Source organism: Uloborus diversus, chromosome 4 (genome assembly GCF_026930045.1).
Source record: "Uloborus diversus isolate 005 chromosome 4, Udiv.v.3.1, whole genome shotgun sequence".
Lineage (NCBI taxonomy): Eukaryota > Metazoa > Arthropoda > Arachnida > Araneae > Uloboridae > Uloborus > Uloborus diversus.
In genome coordinates this window covers 7482276-7507396 of record NC_072734.1, presented here as the reverse complement: position 1 = coordinate 7507396, position 25121 = coordinate 7482276, and the positions used below count along the sequence as shown (strand labels likewise).

General features: G+C 34.8%; 1 protein-coding gene across 4 annotated transcripts; it reads right to left on the bottom strand.

The window, feature by feature from the left end:
• Window positions 1-108: 108 nt before the first annotated feature.
• Window positions 109-21770, bottom strand: LOC129220355 (uncharacterized). 4 transcript variants are annotated; one of them, XM_054854760.1, is made up of 3 exons: window positions 21671-21770; window positions 12951-13083; window positions 109-1570 (listed from the first exon to the last, which is right to left on the bottom strand). In XM_054854760.1, exons 2-3 carry the CDS (start codon window positions 13080-13082, stop codon window positions 950-952), a joined length of 753 nt encoding a protein of 250 aa, XP_054710735.1. In that variant the 5' UTR covers window position 13083; window positions 21671-21770; the 3' UTR covers window positions 109-949. The 4 variants fall into 4 exon arrangements, with proteins under 4 accessions (XP_054710735.1, XP_054710737.1, XP_054710736.1 ...); XM_054854762.1 differs by having other exon boundaries at window positions 109-1546; XM_054854761.1 differs by lacking the exon at window positions 21671-21770 and adding an exon at window positions 16696-16739.
• Window positions 21771-25121: the final 3351 nt, after the last annotated feature.

Genomic DNA, 25121 nt, shown 5'->3' with positions numbered 1-25121 from the left:
AGGTGAAAATGAGTTTAAAAAAAAAAAAAACAATTTAAAACTGCAAAAAAAAAAGAAAAAAAAAACTAACTAATTCTGATATCAAGCTTTAAAAAGGCTTCTTCCTGGCTTTAACAGAGGCAAATGTGTCGATCACATCATCAAAATCTAATTTTGATGTCAGAATTTTCAATGGTCAATACGGAAACGCCTGTAAATTATCCTGAGAAACGCAGCTTCTAAAACGATTTTTGATTCTTTTCAATGCTGAAAAGGAATGTTCACTTTAACAGAAAAAAAAGGAAGGAAGTAAGTTAATTTAGGCTATTTTAGTGCCCCTAAATTTGTGGTGCCCAGGTCCACGGACCCGCCGGACCGTGCGTTAATCAGGCCCTGCATAAAGTTAAATTATATTCAAATCTTTTTTGTAGATAACATGGGAAAAAGAAAGAAAATAAATCAAAAATGGTTGTCAACATTGCTGCATGCTTAAATATGAAGTTTCCAACTGTTTTATAGAAACCAATTTCTTAACTTTTTAGCTTCAAACTTGCAACTCTCTTTCATAATACCAAATATAGACTATCTGTTGTTTTTGAAAGTTTTAGAATATATTTATTAATCTGTGACATTGAACATAATGACAGGCATCATGGTTTGGCTTTGTGGGCCAGATCTGGTCTGTGGGCTGTAGGTTGGATACGACTGCATATATATTATACCATCAGCATTCAAGCAAAAGTTATCAAGTTCAAAGCTCTATTCAAAGTTCAAAGCAAATTTAACAATTCTGTCATTATGAATAAAATAGTTTAAATAATGTTTTAGACTGATGTAACTTTCAAACAGTAAATAATTGGCTGAAATCGTGAAAATTAGTTGCAGTAGTCTGTATAATGTTTTTTTTTATTTAAGCCTTAATGCTGATGATATAGATGTAGTTTTCGGTACTTGTTAATGTTATAAGCTTTCAGTTTAGCACACTTTTTTTTGAGACCCCAAAGAGTTTGTTAAATCCAGCCCTAGCTGTATTCTTTTCTAGGTCATCGAAGCATATCAGTTTCCAGGCACTGTGTTTTGACTGTCTTTCATACAACTTGTTGTCAGTTGTGTGCTTATAGAGGGAAATATTACTATGACCTGTTTGCCTATATTTTCCCTCATAGGTATCCATATCTGTTTTGAAATATATAGGACTCGTCACGTCAACCAATTTTCGAATAGTATCGCCAGCTTTCTTCACTTGAGGTTTGTCTGTATAGTCTGGAATGTAGCAGCAAATGACTCCGTTCCGATTATCCGAGCCCGATTGCATTCCTGTTGAACACTTGGCCGAGCATATTCCCGTACTTTGAAAATTGTCCATTTTGATTAATTTTAGCCATGCATCATCAAGATCCGTCATTCCGGTGGCCACACTGGTCTGCCGCTGATCCAGGAATAGCATCCACTTTCCGCATTTCTCAGGATCACGGTCACTGGGGTCTCCCTCATTGGTAAAATAGACCCAAGGGCTATCTTTACAAAGGCTTGGTATGATGTCACGCCTTGTTGTCATCTTTTTGTTCTGCAAAATGGGGGGAGAGTATTCCTGTTTAAAACAGATCAAGAAATATTGTAAGAAAATTAAACACATATTTCACTCAGTAAATTACCGCCCAATAGCCAGGGCTAAAGCAGAAATACATAAAATACACCACCAGCTCAGTCATTTCCAGCCGAGGACTGCGGTTTCGTGCTTATTAGCACTCATCAGTCTGATTTCATGTATTTCTGCTTTAGCCCTGGCTATTGGGCTGGTAATTTACTGAATATACCATGCCTTGCCTTCAATCCTCGAGTTGAACCGAACCATTGCTTCAGTCACTCGTCTGGTCTGCGCTATTTCTATATTAGCTACCAGTTTGTTTGGCACTCTTGGCTTCCTTAAGAAGTTTTCCATCTCCAGCTCAGTCACTTTCCTATGCCGGGCTGATGAGTGCTAATAAGCACGACACTGCAGTCCTCGACTGGAAATGACTGAGCTGGCGGTGTATTTCATGTACATATTTCACTCATTTGCAAAGTGATAATTACAAGTTTGCAAAAATATTGGTTTTAGAGTTAGTGGTACAGGCAAGGGAGAGGTTTTAGGGTTAAAACCCATCCCAGTACCCTTGGTTTTAACACATACAGCTAGGTTTAAAAACTAGTTTATGTTTATATATGAGCAGTTTTAACTAGAAACCCCGCCCAGAAGGTATTTTCTGGCTGTGCTATTGTTTAGCGTTAGTTTGACTATAATCCCGGTAGCAAAAACGGCATGACTCTGCTCGTTTGAGCCTCCTCATAGTTCTTGAAAATTTCCCTTTCTTCAAAAAATTTTACTTAAGTCCACTATCACCCCTGCATTTGAGGGAGGAGGGGGCAGTTATGCTTTTGGCTTTGAGAAATTAATATATTTATATAATTATTAGTTAAATTAACGTATTTACCCAGCATAAATCATGTTAGGAGTGAGAAGGGACAAGCGATGTGATTACCCCCCCCCCCCCCCCGTACATCTATTGACAGAAGTGGAAGGACCCTGAGGCACAACTGGCAAGAGAGCCCCGTAATAAAAGTGAGGGTAATGTTGGATATGGTTTTAGGAGAGGAGGTACATTAAATTTTTTTTTTTCAAAACTTCCAAATCCTCAGACAAAATTTACTGAATAAGAAATTTTTTTTTGAGAGGTCCCAGTGACTTTCCATCAAGGTACCCCTGCTAATGACTCTTAATTACTTAATCTTTAAATCATACAATGTTTCTTTCTGCAAACCGAGATTTTATTATTTTATAAATCTAAAGAAGCTCTTCTGCCCTTATATAGAAGTTTGGTAAGACCTCATTTGGAGTATGCTGTTCAGTTTTGGTGTCCTTATCTTAAGAAAGATATTAATGTATTGGAAAGGGTTCAAAGGCGGGCTACAAGGCTAATAAATGGACTTTCTCATTTAGACTACGATTCCAGGTTTAGAGGGCTAAACATGTACAGTCTTGAGCAAAGAAGAGACCGAGGGGACATGATTCAGTCGTTCAAATTTATTAAAATGAAAGACGTTACAAGGTTGAAGTTTAGCACTGAAAACAGGACGAGGGGTCATTGTTTTAAGCTATTTAAATCTCAGGCTGACATGGATATTAGGAAAGATTATTATTATAGCAGGGTAGTGGAACTTTGGAACAGCTTACCGGAAGAGATGGTAATGAGCACGGAAGTAGATAGCTTTAAGAGGGCCATTGATCTTCACTGGGGATTGTAAATTGATTAGGACCAGTCTAGCTGGGCCCAGAGCCTGTTGCTTATCGTCACTTTTTTATTTGTATAAATGTGTGGACGGTAGTATTTTCACAACAGACCTTTGTTTCGGGAGGCTTTTCCCAAGCACATTTTTCATGTAGTGAAATAACTATATTTTCTTTGATCCCAGCAAAATGTCATCATAAATAATCAAACTCTATAATGATAACCTGTATACGACAACACTTTTTTAGGTACCAACAGTATCGTTGTAGACAGGTTTTACTGCATTTTTTGGATCAATTCAATTTGATTTTATTCATTTGTTCTATTGATTTTTGTTACAATTTTAACCCCTTTAGTCGGAATTATGAAATATTGGACCAAAAATGTTGATATTTGGTGCACAATGTACTGTGGTAAAGGGTATCTTATAGACAAAATTTTGAGTTTGTAGGAGAAAAATTAAAAGAGTTATGGCACGTCCAATATTCCGGACTTATATTTTTGAAATCAATATCAACAAAAACGATAAAATACCTAACAAACTTCATTATAAAATGTTCTACAAACAATTATAAAACATAATATAAGCGTTTGAAACGATTAATTAAAAATTATATATTTTTTAAAAAATCAGGAAAAAGCCTCGCTTTTCAGATGAAAATCCATGGTCGGAAAAATGAGCCACTCTACCTCTCAATCCTTATATGTCAGTGTTGTCAATCCCCAAACGAAAAATTATTTCACAGATTATAATAAGTAGAATGTAAAGAGTCAACTACAAAAAAAAAAAAAAAAAAAAAAAAAAACTAATTAAATTCAATTATTGAATGATTAGCAGCTGTTTAAAGTGTATGTCCGGTATACCGGACACCAGGTCTGAAGGGGTTAAGCAAATGCATAACAGACATATCTATAAAGAAGAAAAAAAACCTGATGTGTACTCTGCTCTACATAACTTTTTAAACCCTTTTTAATAGGGCAACTGAGTGCCAAAGCAGGAGGACCCTTGTCGCTAGTTTTCAGGTCCTCCCCCCCTTTTAGAAACTATAAAATTTATTCTACTTGGACTAAAAACTGGGCCCTTAATTTCTGATTAGGCTGACATAGCCTCCCCTCAGACCTGCCTATCAATGTTCTTTTCGATTTCTGAAAAGCAATAGATGTGTGTACTCATATATACTAAGCGTAGTTTTCTTAAATTCATATTTTTTGATAATAATAAAAATATGTTAAATGTAGAATTTGATCTTTAAAATTTAAGAGTTTTGATACTTTGGAATCTGAAGGATTTGTGAGAAATCATGTTTGCAATAACTGCCAATAAATATAAATGGTGAAGATACAAACACTTGAGTTTGTACAATTTCTATCACAATAAAAATTTTATTTTTAAAACGAGATTGAATTGAAAACATAAAAAAAAGAGAAAATAGTATTAATAATTTTTTTCAGCCAGAATATGTGCTGAAAAACACTTTTTGGGAAATTTCGGAGGAGCTTTGAACCCTAAAAAACTACCCCCCTTGAATACGGCCATGATTGAGGATGGTATTTTTTTCGCTGTATGTTCCCAACACGAAAAGCAAATCACTTTACATACCTTACAAACGACGTTCTGTATAGTATTTATGTTTTTTCTTTTGTAAAATAAAATTTACAACGTTAAATTTTACGAACGTTTTTTTTAATGAGCTCAGTCAGATCGCCTTGACGTTATAGAAGCAGACGAAAATTAACAATTTCGACATTCATTACTTATGCTGCCATCTAGCGGCATGCAGTGCAAATTTTAGCAAAAAAAACATAACCCAAGAGTAGGCTTGCCAGACGTCCCGGTTTGATCGGGACAGTCCCGGTTTTCAAACAAAATCCTGGTGTCCAGATCGGTTTACTTCACGTCCCAGAAAAGGTAAATTTGATTAGAATGATCAAAAAGGTCTAAAAATAATTAACTGTGAAGTATTATTTACAATAATTATTTTATCATTTGTAACATTGACTGGTAAAATTGATGCCGGATTGGCTTGTGAGGATTTTTACAACAAGATTAAAACCAGAAAAGACTGTATAAAAAAATCCAATAAAATGAAAAGTTTATCTAAATATTGTTCAATTTTTTATTCCTCATTCAAAGTGTTTTTTCTAATTAAAATAAATTGTAAATATTTACATCTCGGAAGTGAAATGCTCCAATTTAATCTCTTTATGTCATTTTTTACTACCCCTGCTTTAGGTTCATAATTAGTAATCATTTATTCATAGCAATGAGAATAAACTGCCCTATAAAACGCTCCAAAAATCAGCCAGGGGTGTGTGCCGTTTTGATTACTAGCGAAGCTGGATGAGGAGGGGGGGGGGGAAGCATTCCGGTGTTCCAGTTGAACTGTTCAGAAATCTGGCAAGCCTACCTAAGAGGCTGAAAAAAAACGGAATTATGCTTCCAGCGAAAATTTCATTCAGTTGTGATAGCAATATGTCAAATGTTCAAAATACACAATGTTATGGGGAGGGGAGGAGGAGGAATCCTCAAGACTTGAGAGGAATCTAATCCTGGCAAATAACGAAGAAGGCTCAGAAGTTTTTTAAAATGCGAGGAGGGGGGGGGGGGGACCGCTACAGATTACATCCAGTGCTGTAATTAAGGATCAGCAACGTCCTCCAAAATTGTTCTACAACTTTCGCACTGATTACACCTATTACAAACCAGTGAGCTATGCCATGTAATCAGGGGCGGACTGGGTTCCCCCGAAAGGTGCCAACTTTGACTCCCAAAGAGCGCAAAAAAAAAAAAAAAGCACAGGGTTAAAGCGACAAAAAAAAAAAAAAGATTTGAAGGTGCAAAAAGAAAAAGGAGTGGAAAACACATATGGACTCTCTCTCTGCGGGCATCCTTTTTTTTTCTCCAAGTTTCACTTTCTCTCCCTACATTTTTTTTAAAAAAACTGACTAGAAATTCGTTCGATTTATGCATAAAGACTTACTAATTAGCAAATAACTTCCATTGGCAACTCTAGTTCCTTCGACCTTTGAGTAGTAAAAAATGAACTGGCATAACTAATGAATTGAGGCATTAGAGGGGCTTTTCGACAACCTACCTATTTGAATGAGACTTTTCACTGCAGTTTTTAAAAAAATAATATAGAAATGCATTGATCGTTGCAAATAATTGAGATAAAACCATCCAGTTACATTCCAGATATGAACTTCCTCATAGAGGAAAAACAATGCCAAAAATCCCACGGAGCTTTAACGTTGATGAGTTGATTTTGAGTTTCCTTACAGCTATGCCAGCTAAGTGAATGCAATCAAGTTATTTTTTTCCTTAAAAAATATTTTGAAAATTTTCTTGTACAGTATATTTCTATCTGTGGTGCAACATAAAGGGAGAAGGGGATCAACATCTCCACAACTGGTTTTTAACGCACTTTCAGTCCTAATACGGTATATTATCTACACTTAAGGACATTTATGAACAGGTGCCCCCCCCCCCCCAGAAAATAAATTTTGGCTGTGCGCTGTGCAAGTAATGTGCGAGTAATATCTGTTTTGAAAAATATATTACGTGGGAAATCAACTGATTTTAGAATCGCCAGAGCAGCTGCCATTGACTGTCAACGGAGTCTTTTACATATAATCTGTTGTTTGTTGTGTGTTTATAAAGGGATACATTTTCTTCCCCTTTCCAGGTATATTTTTTGAGACGGGTAGCTGCATCTGTTTTGAAGTACATGTCACGTGGAAAATCAACTAGTTTTCGAATTGCCACAGCAGCTTTAAATATTTGGGCTTTGTTCGTGTAATCTGGAGAGTAACAACAGATGACTCCATCCGAGTCTTTTGAGTAAGGCTCCCCTAAAAGGGCTGTCGAACACTTAGCGCTCATGACACCAGTATTTTCAAAGCTATCAAGTGTCATTATTTTCTGCCATGCGTCGTCATGTGCGGTCAATCCGGTGTGTTTGTTCCTTTCAAAACGGTCGAAGAACAACAACCACTTTCCACACTTTTCGCGATCGTAATCTTCAATATCTTCATTGCGGAAGTAGATCCAGCGATACTTTCGGCATTGACTTGGTGTCATCACGTCAGAGTAGAAAGAACCTCGGCGTCCACTGTTTTTCTCGTTTAACAGCCACTGCAGATCTTCCTGGTTGAAAAAAAGTGAGTTGTCAGAAAGCAGTATGCGGGCACATACGTTTTTATTAAATAAGTACGATCATGAACAAAAACAAATATCTTCATCCATAAGACATGGCAGAATAATACTTATTAATATTTAGAAAAAACCGCGAGTGTACTAAAATCCGGGGAAAATACAATTATTCAGTACGTTACCGCCCTATAGCCAGGGCTAAGGCAGAAGTACACTGCCAGCTCAGTCAGTTCCAGCTGAGGACTGCAGTTTCGTGCTTATTAGCACTCATCAGCCCGGCATAGGAGTGACTGAGCTGGAGGTGGAAAACCTCTTAGGGAAGCCAAGAGTGCCAAACAAACTGGTAGCTAATACAGAATTAGCACTGACGAGACGAGTGACAGAAGCAATGGTTCGGTTCAACTCGAAGATTGAAGGCAAGGCAGGTATATTTAGTAAGTTACCGCCCATTAGCCAGGGCAACGCAGAAATACATGAAATACACCGCCAGCTCAGTCAATTCCAGCCGAGGACTGCAGTTTCGTGCTTATTAGCACTTATCAGTCCGGCATAGGAGTGACTGAGCTGGAGGTGGAAAACCTCTTAGGGAAGCCAAGAGTGCCAAACAAACTGGTAGCTAATACAGAATTAGCACTGACGAGACGAGTGACAGAAGCAATGGTTCGGTTCAACTCGAAGATTGAAGGCAAGGCAGGTATATTTAGTAAGTTACCGCCTTATAGCCAGGGCAACGCAGAAATACATGAAATACACCGCCAGCTCAGTCAATTCCAGCCGAGGACTGCAGTTTCGTGCTTATTAGCACTTAGTTTGCAAATGAAATATGGTAGAAGAAAATTATCTTGTTCTGTCAGATGCATGTCTGCTTTCAGAAGGGGATATTTTTCTGTTTCTATCATATTTAATTTGCAAAAGAACTTTTAAAAATAGAATTAAAAAACTATTTCCGACTAATAGGGACTCCGACAAGATGAAAGTCACATTTTCCTTTTTGTATTGCAATAACAATATCCATCAAAATACTTTTGCTCACTTTTTAAGTCAGTTTCCAAAACTTCGATTTCTTCTCACCAAGTTCTTTCTAAGGTTATAACATTTCATTTTACAAAAACAGTTGATGCTTTAACCATAAATCAGTAAATGTTCCTCTTTCACACTCTGGTTGTGGAATGGGTTATTAAACTGATTAGTGAGTTGGTAGTGTGTTTTTTGAGATGAGACAAGATATGGATTAATGTGAAAACCTTTATGCTCACGATCCTCAACGCAAAAATTGAGTCACAAGTCCAACTTCAAACCTTGAAAACTTAGAAACTTGTTCAAAACCAAATAGTTATTATTATTGTAAGTTACTTTACAAATGTAAGAGTCCTGTCAATAACCATTCTTCTTGGGAACGCAGGCGGAACACCAAGTGCAACCACTAAATTTGGGTGGGTTCTGGGTTGTTAATGCAACATAATTTAATTGCAGTTCCAGGAAAGAACTGTATAGTGCACATTTACTGTAAAAAACTTATACAACTGGGATTTAAAAGAAGAATTACTGCAATATACAAAATAAGCAAAAACTTCGATTTTTGGTTGATTTCACACAGGGTTGGGTTTTTTGCCGGCAAAAAGGTATTTTTGCCGGGACAGTGGAAAAAACCATGGCAAAAATGGAAAAAACCGGCAAAAATGGAAAAACTGCAAAAACCTAATTGCAAATAAAGTAGCACTATATTGTTAATCAAGAAATAGTGACAATATAATATAAATAATGTATTTCAATATTTTAGTTATGTCTCTCCATGTTACTTCTAATTTATAAGGTGAAAAATAAATAAAAAAGAAATGTTGGGATTGCAAAACTTAAGATTTTAAATGTTTGCTAAAACAATTTTTTCAGAATGAGCCAATTCCTTCAATGCTAAGACAAAGAATGTCTACTTAAGCTTAGTAAATTAGTAAAAAGATTGAATTCTAATTATATATATATTTTATCAATCACTTTTTTTTTTATCCCACTAAGATTTTTAAGCTATTTAATTAATAACAGAATATTTACTTGAATATAGAAAAATATTAACTTTTCCTCACTAAAGAAATAATGCATTTAATGCAGTACAGTACCTAAAGATTTCTGCACACTAGTCGTAACTCTTTAAATGTGTCCTGCAAGTTCTGCTGCAATAGAGAGGTATTTCTCAAATTTTTCTTTTGTACAATCAAAAATACGCAACCATTTGTCAGTTGCTTCTCTCACGAAACTAGTTTATTGCTATGCCATGCTTAAACAACAAATAGGTTTTGATGAAGATGGTATAGACTATGATGATTTAAGTGATATTTCAATCTAAAGAAATGTGTATTTTGCTTTTTAATTACTTTTATTTTATAGTTGTATCTTGATTAAGTATACTTCATATAGATATTTAGTATTCTGTAAAAAATGCTATAATAAACAAGCTAATTACATTTTCATTGTAAGTTAATTATTTGTCTTAGATGTTACAAACTGAAATTTTATGTTAATGTTTAAAAATTTAGAAGTAAAAATGCTCCATAACTTTAAAAGTAATTTAAACCTTAATTTTTTTTAAACTATAAAAATAATTAAATTAAAATTTCATCAAAATCTTTTCATGCTTTTACTTTTATGTAAAAGGAAAAAAAACTGTCCGTAAGTTGTTAACACGAAATCTATTTTTGCCACTTTGGCAAAAACTGGCAAAAACCTATTCTTGCCGGGCGGTAAAAAACCGTGGTTTTTTCCACGGTTTTTTCTGCCCCCGGCAAAAACTTGCCAACCCTGATTTACAACTTTGCAGCTTATGCGTGAACTAAAAACTGTAAAGGAATACAAATATTTTTAAAGATATATTAAAAGAAAGCATTTAAACGGGATTATAACACATATTTTGAACACTTGGATTTTTACTAAAAATATTTGAAAATTGACCACTTTTTACCTTTTTTCAAACTTTGCTGCCGATGCGCAATCTGAAGACATAAATAATAATTTTTAAAATTATTTTTCCCTGGTTAAGGATGCCAATACACAACTTTTTTTTTGCTGTTAAAAGTTGCTTATATAGTCTGACCACGAAAATTATTTAATTTGGCAACTGGCCAAGTGAAAACGATTCCATCTGAATGAATCTAGCGGGAGAGAAAGGAAAATAGCTATGGGATGTTTATTCACACGTTTAGTAATGCCAGAAGGACGTTATTAATTTATTGTATTCTCTAAAATAAAATGAGGGGAAATAAAAAGTTTCCATGAAAACAAAAAAAAACTAGTATGTTGTGGCCATCACGAAACTTTCTTCTATATTTTTCCTTTTTCTGATCCCTCCCCATGCTTGACGAGGAAGCAATATTCCCAACAAAAACAAAATGACACATGCAAAAACTTGACGACCATCCCTATGTCTGAATTATTGCAAAAGCAAAGCAAAGAGCGAAAATTGAAAGTTATTTTAAAAGCCTTGCTTGAATTAATTACAAATATTTTATTTGTTAAAAAACATAAGTTGGCAACAGTTAAAAATTTTAAATCATTGAGATAATATTTCCGATCATTTCCATACAATTAAAATCACGAGAAATACGCAGACGACAATCTATTACGATTTATCTTTCTTATTGTTGCATTAATAAAGCTATTTTTATTCACTAAAAAAATAATGATAATAAAAATAAATCAGCACCTCTTGGCGTGATTGGCGCCAAAGTTGAACCAAAGCCTGTTTACGTATGGATTCACATATATTCCAAATTTCAACCAGAACGTAGCATTACTTCTTGAGATAGGGTACTCACAATGGAAAAAAAGAACGGGCGATTGCGCTACCTCCTTTTTAGCTGTTGACACCAAAATAAAATCAGCTTTTATACCCACTAAGGGCTACTTGCCGATAAATTTTTCTTTCATTCCGTTCATTATTTCTTGAGATACAGCAGTCACAATTGACGACAAAAAACGTTCTATAGCTCAACCCCCGTTAGAGTTATTGACACCAAAATTGAATCAGCACCTGTTCCTGTTACTGGCAACATATGGACCAAATTTTGTTTGATTCCGCCAGTTACTTCCTGAGGAATAGCAATCACGCGTAACTCAAAAAACGTCCCATTGCTCCACCCCCCTTGGATGAATTCGCGCCAAAAACCAATGGGCACAAGTTCACATAGGGGCACATATGTGCACCAAATTTCGTTCGATTTCATGCGGTAGTTTTTGCTGTAGAGCGGCCACAAAAAACTGGTCACACACAGACGTGACACACATACACACACACATACACACACACATACAGACAGACAGACATTTTCCAAAAATAGTCGAAATGGACTCAGCACACCTCAAAACGTTCGAATCCGTCAAAATTCGAAATTCGAAAATTTGCACGAATCCAATACTTTCTTCTATATATTAGATATAGAAGAAAGTAAATAAAAAAAAAAAGAAACGAAAATGTTTTCATTTTGTCTGAAAGTGTAAAACCATTGGTAAGCTCAAAATCATGTTGTTAAAAAAAAAAATCAATTAAATTTTGTAGGGAGAATATCGATCAGATGTAGTTCAGGTTTAAAAAATTGGCAAAAGCGCACATCTGTAACGAATAGACTAGCACCCCTGTAAACTAATAAATGCGTCATTTCCGACAATAAACTGGACTTTTGCCCTTCGATATGATCAGTGGTCAGGTTTTAATTACATTATTCCCAAAATCGCTCCAGTAGAGTGCCCCGGCCTAATTGGCCATATGACGGACCTGCCTCACCTTCCGTTTTTAGCTGGACCCTTGCTATGGTCCTAATGTCCCAATTAATTCTGATTTTAGACGTTCTCCCCAAAGCAGAAAACTTGGCAATGTTCTACAACGTAAAATCATTTGACCAAAATGGTTCTGCAAGTACTGCCTGCAATATACAAGCAACCAACGTGACCTTTTCCTCAAATCGGGACCCCTAAATTAAAATCGTTTTATACAGGAGGTTTTTTTTTTCTTTCTTTTTTCAGTTCTTAAAACTTCTGTTGCTATGTAGTTTTGTAGATCCTAAACCGATTGAGATTCTCCAAAAATATTTCATATGCTTTCTAAAATGCGTAGAAAGGGATTGATCGGGAAAAATAAGGAAAAGGGGAACCAAAAACGCTAGAAAAATCAGAATCTTTTTAGATTTAGAAAATGAAATTTCTGCAGAAGCAGCCGAATTTCTGCAAAATACTCAAACTCAAGATAGAATTTTACTCAAATCCTGCAGTTCTTAAAATTCCTGACATTTTTCGCGAGTTTTCCGCCGAATTATCATAATTTCCAAGAATTCTTAAAGAAGTCTGTAGAATTTGCAAAAGTCTATCTTGAGTTGGAAGATATCAGCAGAAAAGTTGCAGTTCCTGCAAATCTCCACAGAAATCTGTAAATTTTTGCAGAAAATTTGAGTTATACTCTCACATTTGAGCAAAATTGTTCTGCAGCTCAGACGTCTGTTCTGCGACGTACGTCGCAAATTTAGTAGTATTCTGCTTTGGGGGACGTTCTACTGAACTTAAATTACCTTGCGTACGTGCAAAAATTCACGTGTCTCCATTTCTTGATCAGGACTGCTACTCTCGGCTCCTTTCGTTTCGGGAGGTGTTGCATTCTCAGCACTTGTTTGTTTATTGGTTTCGCTACTCGACAGATTCATCCTGAAATGTGTAAGTAAGTTTATTGAATACAGTAAACTCTTGATCATCCGTGGTCCGTGGTCTTTTGCTCTTTTAGAAGAAAAAAAGATATTAAACGATGATTGACTGAATGTAGATAAATGCACCCATTTTCAGAGTCACAGAGAGCCAAGGTTGGTTAGGCGACCCCTTGTTAGTTGGGTCGCTGGGCCCCCTCAAGGGACAGGCCCGATGTAAACCCAGTTTATGTCGGATCTATGCAGAATGTTGCTGAGGTCCTTAGATGATCGGTAATTTACATAGGCAGTTTTTTGTATCCTTTAGGCAGTCGCCTCAAATCAGGGTTCATACTCAATTTCAGAAATGAAATGAAGGAGTTTTGAAGGAGTAAAATGAGATTTTGAAGGGGTACTAATGGGCTGTCATTAAATGATATTGCACTTTTTTTCAACATATTTGACCCTCTTCCCCTTTTGTCTCACTTCACCTTACTCCTCCTCTTGTCACATGTCATATTTTTCATAATCATATTGATATAATAACTGTATGGTGTCACTTATTGTCACCCTCTCTCTTCCCCTTGTCACAATTTCATGAACCCGTCTCCCCTTCAAAGCATTGCCCTTTTTACAGTATCATAACTCCAATTTACTAAACAATAGGTTTTTTAAACACAATCACTTAATGTAGTACATCTTCTCATGTATTTTTGAATAGTTAAATAATGATTAGAGAACCTGACTTATGTTGCTCAGAGTGTGGTGGAGAAAAAACAATATAATCATAAAACTTGAAAAAATAGCCAAGCACCATTTAAGCATGTTTTATTTCACTTATGAAATGTCTTTGTCATATAACAATATTTTCACCTTAAACTTTTATGGCTTCTATGATCAATTTGTAAATCACATCTTTATGAAGAAAATAAATACACGAAATTACTACATTAAATTCGCCCTTATACCTTCACTCAAGAGACGAAGTTAAGTTATCGATCGAAGTATTTTATGTTACTGTCATAGAGAAAGATAATGTAGTCTTAAACTAAAAAGGAAGGAGTTTTGAAGGAGTCAAAACCAAAATGAAGGAGTCTGAAGGGCTTAAATGGAGGAGTATTGGAGGAGTTTTGAAATAGCGTACGAACCCTGTCAAATGAGAGTTTTCCTTTTCCAAATCCAGTTTTTGTTGGATCTTTCCCAAATTTGGCACAAGGCTCTTTTGATGCTCAAAAACTCATATGGGGGATTTTTGCCACAAAATCCGTAGGAATCCAAATGAGGAAAAACCATATCATCTTACTACTATTATATATGCGAAAGTTTGTCTGTATGGATGTATGGATGTTTGTTACTCTTTCACGCAAAAACTACTGAATGGATTTTTATGACACTTTACAATAATATAGCTTATGCATCAGAATAACACATAGGGTAGTTTTCGTCCCATTATGGGGGGCAAAATCCCCTTAGGGGGGCAATAAAACACAATTTTTGTATAAATTCTCTAATATGGGGATGAAAAAATACTTGCACATATTAACATTATATGTCCATCGAAAGCTCTGATTTTTCTGCTGAAGATGGCACCTGTTCGAAATTTCTAAGTAGAATAAAAAACGAGTTATGAGCTTTTTAGTTCCATGTTCGAAGGCTTTCCTTAACTCAATACAATATTTAGTGTATCATCTCAACTCCCTGTCGATAACGACTATTGTTGTATTGTTGACTATCTTTGCTTTTCGTGACTGTTCAAGGCTTTTCTCAAGTCAAATCTTGAAGTAAGATTTTTGCACAAGATTGGCAAATAATACATGGATTTGGCTGATTTTTTTTCGTTTTAATGCAACTTTGAGGCAATTAATGTTTTTTTTTTATTTATTTGTATTGACTGGGTATTTAATCGATCAGCTGGAAGCTAGGCAAACTTTTTTTGTGGAATCATTTCAATAGCTAAGGCATTTGGCATTTTTTTCAACTGTCACTGTTTTTGTAGCTAAAGACTACGCAATACTGTTTCTCGGTTTTCACCATGTAACCAAATATATCCATTTCTTTAATATTTCGTTCTTTAAATTTGTTAACACGTAAAATAATTCGCCAACTAATTTGCAAATTCATAAACAGCGCAAAAACTTCCATTACTTTGTCTTTGCACACAATTTCAAACAATTGCCAAATTTTTACTGTTTATTGGAAACATTTCGGGTAGGGTTGACCCTATTTTGGGACGATTTCTACGGTAAAAAGTTACACATTATACAATAATTTAGATTTCCGGTGTAGCGCTGGATGTTATGTATTTGACGGAGATCTGGATTATAAGGGAACTGTTTCACTTTATTTAAGAATAGTTTACCTCACTCGAATTGGATTTTTTGAGAATTACCCAAACTAACTTCTTTACAACTCCTGAACGTTTTCAAGATTTATTTTGTGTGATTTTTTGAGTGTCTTCCAAGTTTCGCCAACATTTCATTTACTACCCTTCCCCCTGATTTTCAGTTTTAATCATACCTTTTGATACATTTAAGGGGGCAGGCAATTTGAAATGTCCGTGAAACTAGAGACAAACAATGTTTTGGTAACTATTTGACCTCTGCCTTTAATGACCATTAACTTGAATTAATTGAAAAAACACTACATCAACGTGAGCGAAACCACGAGCAAAGCTAGTTATCCATATGGGGAAATCCTCTGAGGGTTTTTGCCAGAAAATCTGTGAAACAGTACGTTTACGAAAATTACAATGGCCGAATTTTTGGGATTTAAAAAAAAATGCAAAGAGGTCTAAATTTAAATTTTGAGTCATAAAATTGCTCAAAATTTACAAAATGAATTGCTCTTTTGTACATATTGATGGGAAGCTATACATTATTTTTTTTATTTTATTTATATAAGCCTGATTGCTGATTGTCACTTGACACAATTTTTATTTTGAAGGCAATGTAGCTGGGCTGAAATAAATATATCCTTATGAGATTTTTGGACTTTATGATAAATTACTAGAACATGAATAAGGAAAAATTGTATGCAATCAAACTACTGTGTGGCAAAAGAATGCATTATTATTTCAGCAATTTATTACTTTGTATTTTTCTCAATGAAAAACAAGCACACATTTTTTAAAGCATGTGGCAACTTTTTATATGAGATGGAACATTTACGAATTGGGATAAATATTAAAAATAGAGGTTAGAATATGATGTGTATGAAAACTTAAATTTTGTAGAATATATTTACTAACATAAGAATTACTATTATATGCATAAAATGCAATGATTTCTTCAAAGCTTATAGGTGTATTTCTCTATGGTTAAAGGAAAAAAAAGTATGAAATCAAATGCTAGTTGATAATATGATCAAAAATTAGTTGTCTTTGATTCAAGAAGATTAAGTGTAAGTTTTAAAAAGTTGTGTTTTATTTACGACGTTTTTACACCAAATTTAAAAATGAATGCTTGAAACATCTCCAAGTATGTCGTCATTGTTACTAATTGTTCTCCTTGCAATACCGACATAAATGCAAATAGTGTTCTTGGTAAGAAAATAAGATTGAAAAATGCTCTCTTTTTCTTTGCAATTCTCTTTTTGAAATTAATAACACCTTTCACTAAATGACACAGAATTTTCATACCTAATGGATCAACCACAACCTAAGATGTGAAATTCTTCAAAAAAAAAAAGGTTCCAAAAACTCTTCGAATTGCAAATACGATACTTTTGCTCTGCAACGGCGAAATATTAAGTGAATAGAAATGCAGGTCTTGCAGAGATTTGCTACTCATGACTCTATGACATTCTTGAAAGGAGCAAGCAAAATGTTATCTAATGCTTTATAGTACCCCTGTGTAAAATATTTCTGTGAAATTGCCGTCAAGTAACCACAATGTGCTTTGTAAATTTTAAACTCAGCCTTAGTTAAAATATTTAATGACCTCAAGTTGTTTTAATGACTTAGCTCAGAGGTTCCCAACCGGTGGTTCGCGAACCCCCAGGGGTTCGCGAGGTGCAGGAAGGGGGTTCGCGAAAATTTCGGTGCAATGGCGGATTTTTCCTAGTTTGGTAAAAAATTATAAAATATTCAATTTGCACACATAGTTACTAATTTTTTTTTTAATTTGAAAATGCGCCAGACTCTTGTATTAAGCTTAAAAAAAAAATCTTTTAGCGGTTTTATAATCTTGGTTAAAAAGAAATTTTCTCATTTTTTTTTCGATAGACAACAAAAAGGGATATCCTTCCTTCTTTATTGCGAGGCGCCATGCAGAAAAGTTGTATTAAGCTGTGGCGGGGATCACGAAGACCTTAAAAAGGCGCCATCGCGTGGAGTCAATCAAACAATATACATAATATACATATGTCGAAAAAAATAAAGAATGCTCAAACAATGCATCATAGGGGTATTATTTCTAATCTGGTTGAAATATAACTCGGGAATTTCCGTCGAATTCAGTCATCGAATAGCAGACATGACAGCAAAAGGCTCCAAACTTAAAATTTATTACTGGATTTTACCCATCTGTTCGTTTTCAAAAATATATAACATCAGCATGCTCATAGTTCTGGGGAAATAGTTGTTAACAGACGTATTTAGAGATACTTTAGAGATGCTTGAAAACAAGTGATTTTGTTTGCAATTGGTTTTGCTACGTGAACTTGCTACTCTGTTTGTGAAGTTATAATCGTGTTGGTAATTTTTATGATTTAATAACTTTCTGCTGTTATGGATCGATGGTTGAAAACTGGTAGTTTGGTTGAGCGACAAATGGACAAGCAGTCAATCGATCAACCCTCAACATCAGCAGTAACTTTCGAATCAACACAGGATATTGAAATAGATAGCTGTAATGAACTGCCGCCTCCCCCGACTAAACAGAAAAGTGAACTAGGGGAGAAAAAAAGGAAAAAAGCGAAAATATGACAGTGACTATTTACAAATGGGCTTTTATTTTACTGGAGAAGAGTCTGAATCTAGACCGCTTTGTCTTCTCTGCAACGAAGTTCTAGCGAACAGCAGTTTGAAACCGTGACTTCTGAGAAGACACCTCGAAACAAAGCATACGACACACAAGGACAAACCTATCGAATATTTTAAAAGAAAATTGGAATATAATAAAAAGTGTAGCGTCTCTACGTTCCTGTTAGAATCCAACGAAGATAGTAAAATGGCCCTTGAAGCTTCATATGGAGTCAGTTATAGAATTGCAAGATCTGGACAGCCACATACAATTGCAGAAAATTTAATTGGACCGTGTGCTAAAGATATTGCTAAGTGTTTGCTGGGAGAAAAGTCAGCAAAAAAAATTGACCTGGTTCCTCTATCAAACAACACAGCATCACGCAGAATTACTGATTTGGCAAGTAATGTGGAGAAAGAACTTGTGAAAAGAATAAAAGAGAATAATTTTGCGATCCAGCTTGATGAGTCGACTGATGTAGCAAACGCTGCAATATTACTTGTCTATGTTAGGTATATTTTTAACGATACAATTAAAGAAGATGTACTATTTGCAAAACCTTTGAAAACCAACACAACTGGAGAAGCAATTTTCGAACTGGTCAACAGTTACTTTGAAGAAAATGGAATAGATTGGTCTTTGTGTGTGGGTGTGTGCACGGATGGTGCAAAATCAATGACAGGAAAATTTGTTGGCTTTGTGGTGCGAGTAAAGAAGATTAACGAGAAAATTGAATGGACTCATTGCTGCATTCATAGACAAGCATTAGCATGTAAGCGTATTCCCGCAGAATTATCCGCTACTTTGAATGATGCAGTAAAAATTGTAAATTTCATAAAATCACGTGCCACAAACTGCCGTCTATTTCACGCGCTTTGTGAGGAATTGGGAAGCCTTCATGTTACTTTACTTCTTCACACAGAAGTTAGATGGCTTTCCCGTGGCAAAATTTTGACACGCTTATTTGAATTGAAGTCAGAAGTCCAAGCATTTTTGCTGATCATCCATTTCACTTGTCCACTTGCATATTCGATCCTCTTTGGATGCAAAGGCTTGCATACTTAGCTGACATCTTTTCAAAATTAAATGAATTAAATCTATCCTTGTTTTCTTGTTTCACTTCTCTTAGTAGTTTTTTATCAGAAAACTCAATGAAACTTGATGAAAGCGTTAAAAGAAATGTATGTGAACATCTGCAACATCTTGAACTAACTTTTGACGAGTATTTTCCTAATAGGCGTAACGTCCCTCTCTCAAACAACTGGATACGCAATCCTTTTGAAGGAAATCCATGCTTAGAGAACACCCTGACATTACCTGAAAAGGAAATGCTCATCGAGTTATCCTGTGATAATTCATTGAAAACTACCTTTAAAGAGCTCTCGTTAATTGACTTCTGGCTCAGTGTAAGAAATGACTATACCGCTTTGTCCAAAAAAGCAATTCGAATTTTATTACCATTTTGTACAACATATCTGTGCGAGAAAGGATTTTCCTCCTATACTTATCTCAAAGATAAATACCGAAGCAGATTGAATGCAGAGCCTGATTTAAGACTCAAACTGTCAGACATTGAACCAAACTTTCAGTTTCTTTGTTCCGTCAAACAGCCACAAATATCGCATTAAGGATTTTTTCCCCAATTTAAAGTATGCTTAAAAAAAATAGTTGGTTTATAAAACTTCTTGTTTATAATTTTTCTTGTAGATGTAGTTTTAACTTTTTATTAATGTTTGCACTTAATGATATTTTACAATTATATTTTTGTTTATTGCAATCAAATGCTGCAAAAAATGGAAAGCAAACATGCTGTTTTTTATTGTTTCTTACATGTTACTAATTTCAACATCAGGGGGTTCGCGAACTTTTTTGCCTGTTCCAAGGGGTTCGCAAAGAGAAAAAGGTTGGGAATCGCTGACTTAGCTTAATAAATATATATATATATATATATATATATATATATATAAATATGTATATATATATATAACTAGCAAAAATACCCGGCGTTGCCTGGGTCAGTAATAATTATTAGAAAAAATCGTTACTTGCTTTTGTTTTCTGTTTTAAGTGAAAGAATTTAAAACACATCTTTTTGACGTGATTAAAATCGAGTTTCTTCCTTACCCATAAAACTAAAATAGCAATAAGTATAAAGAACAAAGTAGTATTGATTTAGAAACGAAAGCACTATATTTAAGCATATACACAAATTTAAAAAACATGAAATTAATCTTCTCATGTTTAAAAAGATTAATCTGTTGATACTTTTTTTTTAACATGGAGTCTAAAACCTTCTCTGTATGGCTAATGAAGTACGAAGTGATTAAAAAAAAGTAGCTGCGCTCGTAATCCCCTTATACTTGCTTTAGTTATTTCGGGAAATTTCAATCATTGTGGCTCTTGGTGCGATTTTACCGAATTTGCGAAAGTCGTTTCGGGATACCTTCGATGATGCTCCCCCATTCTTTCCTTACTTTGTAAAACGATATATTAATTTTCGTTACAGAGATATCGTCACCAGATGCTGAGATATTTTTGGTCACCATAAAATGGCGCTAAACAGTTTCATCCGAAATGTTACCGAAATAAGTAATAAAATTTGGTGATTGTTTGAAATTGTGCAAAAAGGAAAATTAATGGAAGTTTTTGTGCTGTTTATGGATTTGCCTAATTTAGTTGCTAATTATTTAATACAGTAAAAAAAGTATTTTGAAAATTTTTTGATTGGCGATATTTTGTTTACATGGTGAAAGCCGAGAAACATTATGACGTAGTCTTCGGCTTCAAAAACAGCAACGTTGAAAAAACTGCCAAATGCATCAGCTACGGAAATCTTTCTGCAAAAATTTTGGCGATCTGCTGGTTGATTGGATAATGAGTAAGTGTTCAATCAGCATAAATAATAATAAAAACCATTAATTACATTAAAGTTCCGTTTAAATGGAAAATCATCAGCCAAATCATGTATTATTTGCCAATCTTGTGCAAAAATCTTACTTCAAGATTTGACTTGAGAAAAGCCTTGAACAATCACGAAAAGCAAAGAAAGTCAACAATACAACAATTGTCGCTATCGACAGGGAGTTGAGATGATACACTAAATACTGTATTGAGTTGAGGAAAGCCTTCGAACATGGATCTAAAAAGCTCATAACTCGTTTTTTATTCTACTTAGAAATTTCGAACAGGTGCCATCTTCAGCAGAAAAATCAGAGCTTTCGATGGACATATAATGTAAATATGTGCAAGTATTTTTTCATCCCAATGTTAGAGAATTTATACAAAAATTGTGTTTTATTGCCCCCCTAAGGGGGTTTTGCCCCCCATAACGGGACGAAAACTACCCTATGTGTTATTCTGATGCATAAGCTATATTATTGTAAAGTTTCATCAAAATCCGTTCAGTAGTTTTTGCGTGAAAGAGTAACAAACATCCATACATCCATCCATACATCCATACAGACAAACTTTCGCATATATAATATTAGTAAGATTCATTAGCTAGCAAATTTTGTTGCTGTTGACACATATCATTGAGGGGAACAAAAATATTAACACGTACGAAGTTCAGCAAACGTTATCATAGTAAAACTTCTAACTTTTTAAAAATAAATACATTGAGGAAATAAAAATGACATTTTGTACTCTCACCTAAATAACAGTTCTAAAAAGCACTAAGTAAACAGATAACACCAAGAAACCACTCAATACGGCGTGGCAATCGCTGTCATTGCAACAAAGAGGGCGCCACTGTCTACCCTTGTATTGGCGCGTTGGCGTGATTGTGAGCGTTGCCGCTTTGGCATCTGTGAATACGTGATTTCTCGACTTATTATCGGGTGTACGTCATTTAACGACGATTTTAATTTCAAAAGAAGAAGGAATGAAGAGAAAAAAAGTTTAATAAACATAGTATTACAAAGATGAAGAGCATTTCTTATTGTTATTTAAATATCATATCAAAAATAACGCGTAATAAAAAAATTAAACTAAACACAGAAAACATATGTTTTTTTTTTAATATTAATGCGTAATTCTAAATATATTTTTTCGAACCCTTTTTTTTTGAAAACTTTGCAAATAATTTTCAAATTTTTTTATTGAAAATCTCCTGGGATTTCCTATTTAGATACAACAGTTCTAAGATTGATGATATATGGCAGGGTGCATTCATTTCTAATTTTACATGCTCATTTACATGCGAATTATTTCTGCTCATTAAATTACATCGAAGAGCAAAAAAAAAAAAAAAACCACGCTCCCCAATCTGTAAATACATTAATTTCTCAAAACTTGAGAGGGTCATTCATTGCTTCTTTTGACACTGATGGGGATTAGAGGGGGGGGGGAGGAATTTACGTTAGCAATTGCCATTCTTTTCACTCGTAATATAGTGTATATTTTAAAACGAATACTAGAATTTAATTAAAAATGTACGATTGGAAACAGATCCGACATTTCAAAATTTTCCGGGAGAGGGGAGCAAAGGTTTTGTGTTCGGGAAAAAGCAACAAAATACGAGCAAAAATGCCTAATTTTAAAGTATATTTGTAAAAATTAGGGGTATCATAATTGCCCCCCCCCCCCCGTGATATCCCCACTCACGGTTAAATGATAAAGTTTCAGATAGTGTTGCAAGTACATGTGCGCATATTTAGCATAATTCACATAACCTGCTGCGTAAAAAAGAGGCAGCTTGGTGTTTGCAACTGAGAACCTCCACCGACTTAGAAGGTGCAGAATTGAAGCATTGCCCGGCTCATTATTGGCAATTTCGGTTTGTCCCCCCTTACGGTGATGGCAAAAGATTGTAGAAAAGTTGAAATTAATTATTCAAGAATAGAGAAACTTTAGTCAATTTGGACTTTTTTATGCTGCACAGGAATTTCGTTTTCTAGCGCTCTAAACAGTTTAATAACTCCAGTCACAAATAATTTGATTACTGAGCTCGCTTAGATCTTTTAGAATTATCCTTCTGACATTACTATGTCATTGCGTGGCATTTTGTATTTCGGAAAAGTTGAAATCGGGGAAATCTTTTCGTAAACTTCAATGCAATCGTTGATTTTAGAATGCAAATTCATGGTCCCCCCACCCCCTCAAAGAAAGCGATGGCGTACCCCTTAAGTGTGACGGAGTACATATCCAGAATAAAAGCCCTCAAAAAAAAAAAAAGAAATACCCCTTGAAAAAACTGCCTTAAAAATTCCAATGACACAAATCAGCTACATGAACCCCCTCTCCATCCCCCCCTCGCCTGTGCACTCCTGTTAATTAGAATTTTTTCTTTGAGAGTTTATTATTTTACTATTACAACGACACATTGGCTCGGTCGGATAAAGCAGCCTGCTAATATGAGTAAGGGCTTGGGCTCAAATTTGGGTCGAAAATTATCGTTTTAATGGGTTTTTTTTTTTCTTCAGCAGAATTCTTATTCAAGTTTCCATTGATATGCAAAATTATACTCATAGCAGTAGCAGTTCTGTTGCTATTAAAATCAGGAAACAATATATTGATTTTAACACTCAATCGCAGCTTAACTTTTAAAATATTTTAACAAAACAGTAGTATTTCAGTTTATTTTGCTGCGTTACTACGCATTGGTTTAGTCTATAAGCATCCATATGCGGATCTAGACCATGGATATGGGAGGGGAAATTTTTCTAGCAAGTATGTTTATGGGGGGGGGGGGGAATATAAATTGCTCATTTAAAAAAACCATTAATATTGAGTTTTACTACGTATCTTTTGCTTAACGCTTCTTATCAAAAAATTTTATGCATTTCAAATTCTGCAAGTAATTCTCAGATAATAATTTTAAAAAAATTGTTCATTGTTCTATTTTTAAGTTCTTAAAGGAAATAATACTTGAAGCAGTGGCTCACCAGACAAAATTTTAGAGAGGGTACTTTTGAAATATTCGTCATCTGATGGCGGGGGGGGGGGGACCTTCCCCCGGAAAAAAATTGAAAATTTAGGCCTAAGAACGCAACTTTAGACGATCTCTGATGTTACGAGAAAGAAAGGTTCGTGGGTCGCCTGCGAAAATTAAAGTTTTAAAAATGCGATTATAGGCGATATTTGTTGTCGGTAGGGTAGAAGATGAAACTTTTTGGGGCTGCCTCCAATCGATTCTTCGTAAAATAGATCTAAATTGATAATCCCTCCGCTCAATTTTTTGAAATTGAAGTTCCAAAAACGCAGTTACAGACAAACTTCGATAATTTTTCGAGCAGTGGGGTTTAGGAGTTCTCCCCAAAAAATATTTCGAGACCGAAGTCCTAGAAAATGAAGTTTTTAAGCGATATTCAGTGATTAAGGATTTAAACGCTCTTAGCCTTAATTTTTTCAAAATTGTAATTTTTTCATTTTCAGATATCCTACAGGAGCATTCGGGCCCTTGTTGGGAAAATTTTCATAATTGACATCTTAAAAACGAGACATTAGACTATACTTGGTAACTTCGGGGGTTTGGCAATTTTTTAAAAAAGTAAAGCTCCAAAAATCATTTTAAAACGATTCTCGATGTCATTAGAATGTGAGATGTTAAGTAGTTCTTTCCTGGAAAATTTTCGGAACTGAAGTTCTGAAAACAAAATTTGAGATGCGCTTTAAAGGTATTGGCGGAGGAATGGGACTTCCAAGCCATAGCATTATGAAGACTTTCTTATTGTTACAAATTCTGTAAATAGTAATTATTGTAGGAACGTAACCTGTAAATAGTTTCCCGTAATGAATATACAACCCCTTTTTCATATGGCTAAAATATACGACCCCTATTCCCGTTTTGTTCATTGATAAAATTTGATAACGGTCAACGCATTTCGAGAAGCGTGTGGAATATTTGAGAAAATTCTTTTCGGTGTATTTAAGCCGTTTGCGATGGATAAACAGTTAGTTTCGATTGAGGATTTCGAACTGAGCGAGAGCATTTTGCTCTGTTTATAGCGAGGCATTTCGCTGTGTTGTTTTCGTATTTGGAAGTAAATACGTGTGTAAATGTTGAGTTTACGGTGTTGTGTGATAATTGCTTAATTGCTGATGAATAACTTAGCAGTTGTTGAAGATCTTTCCTGTACATAGTGTAAATAAATTTCCTGTG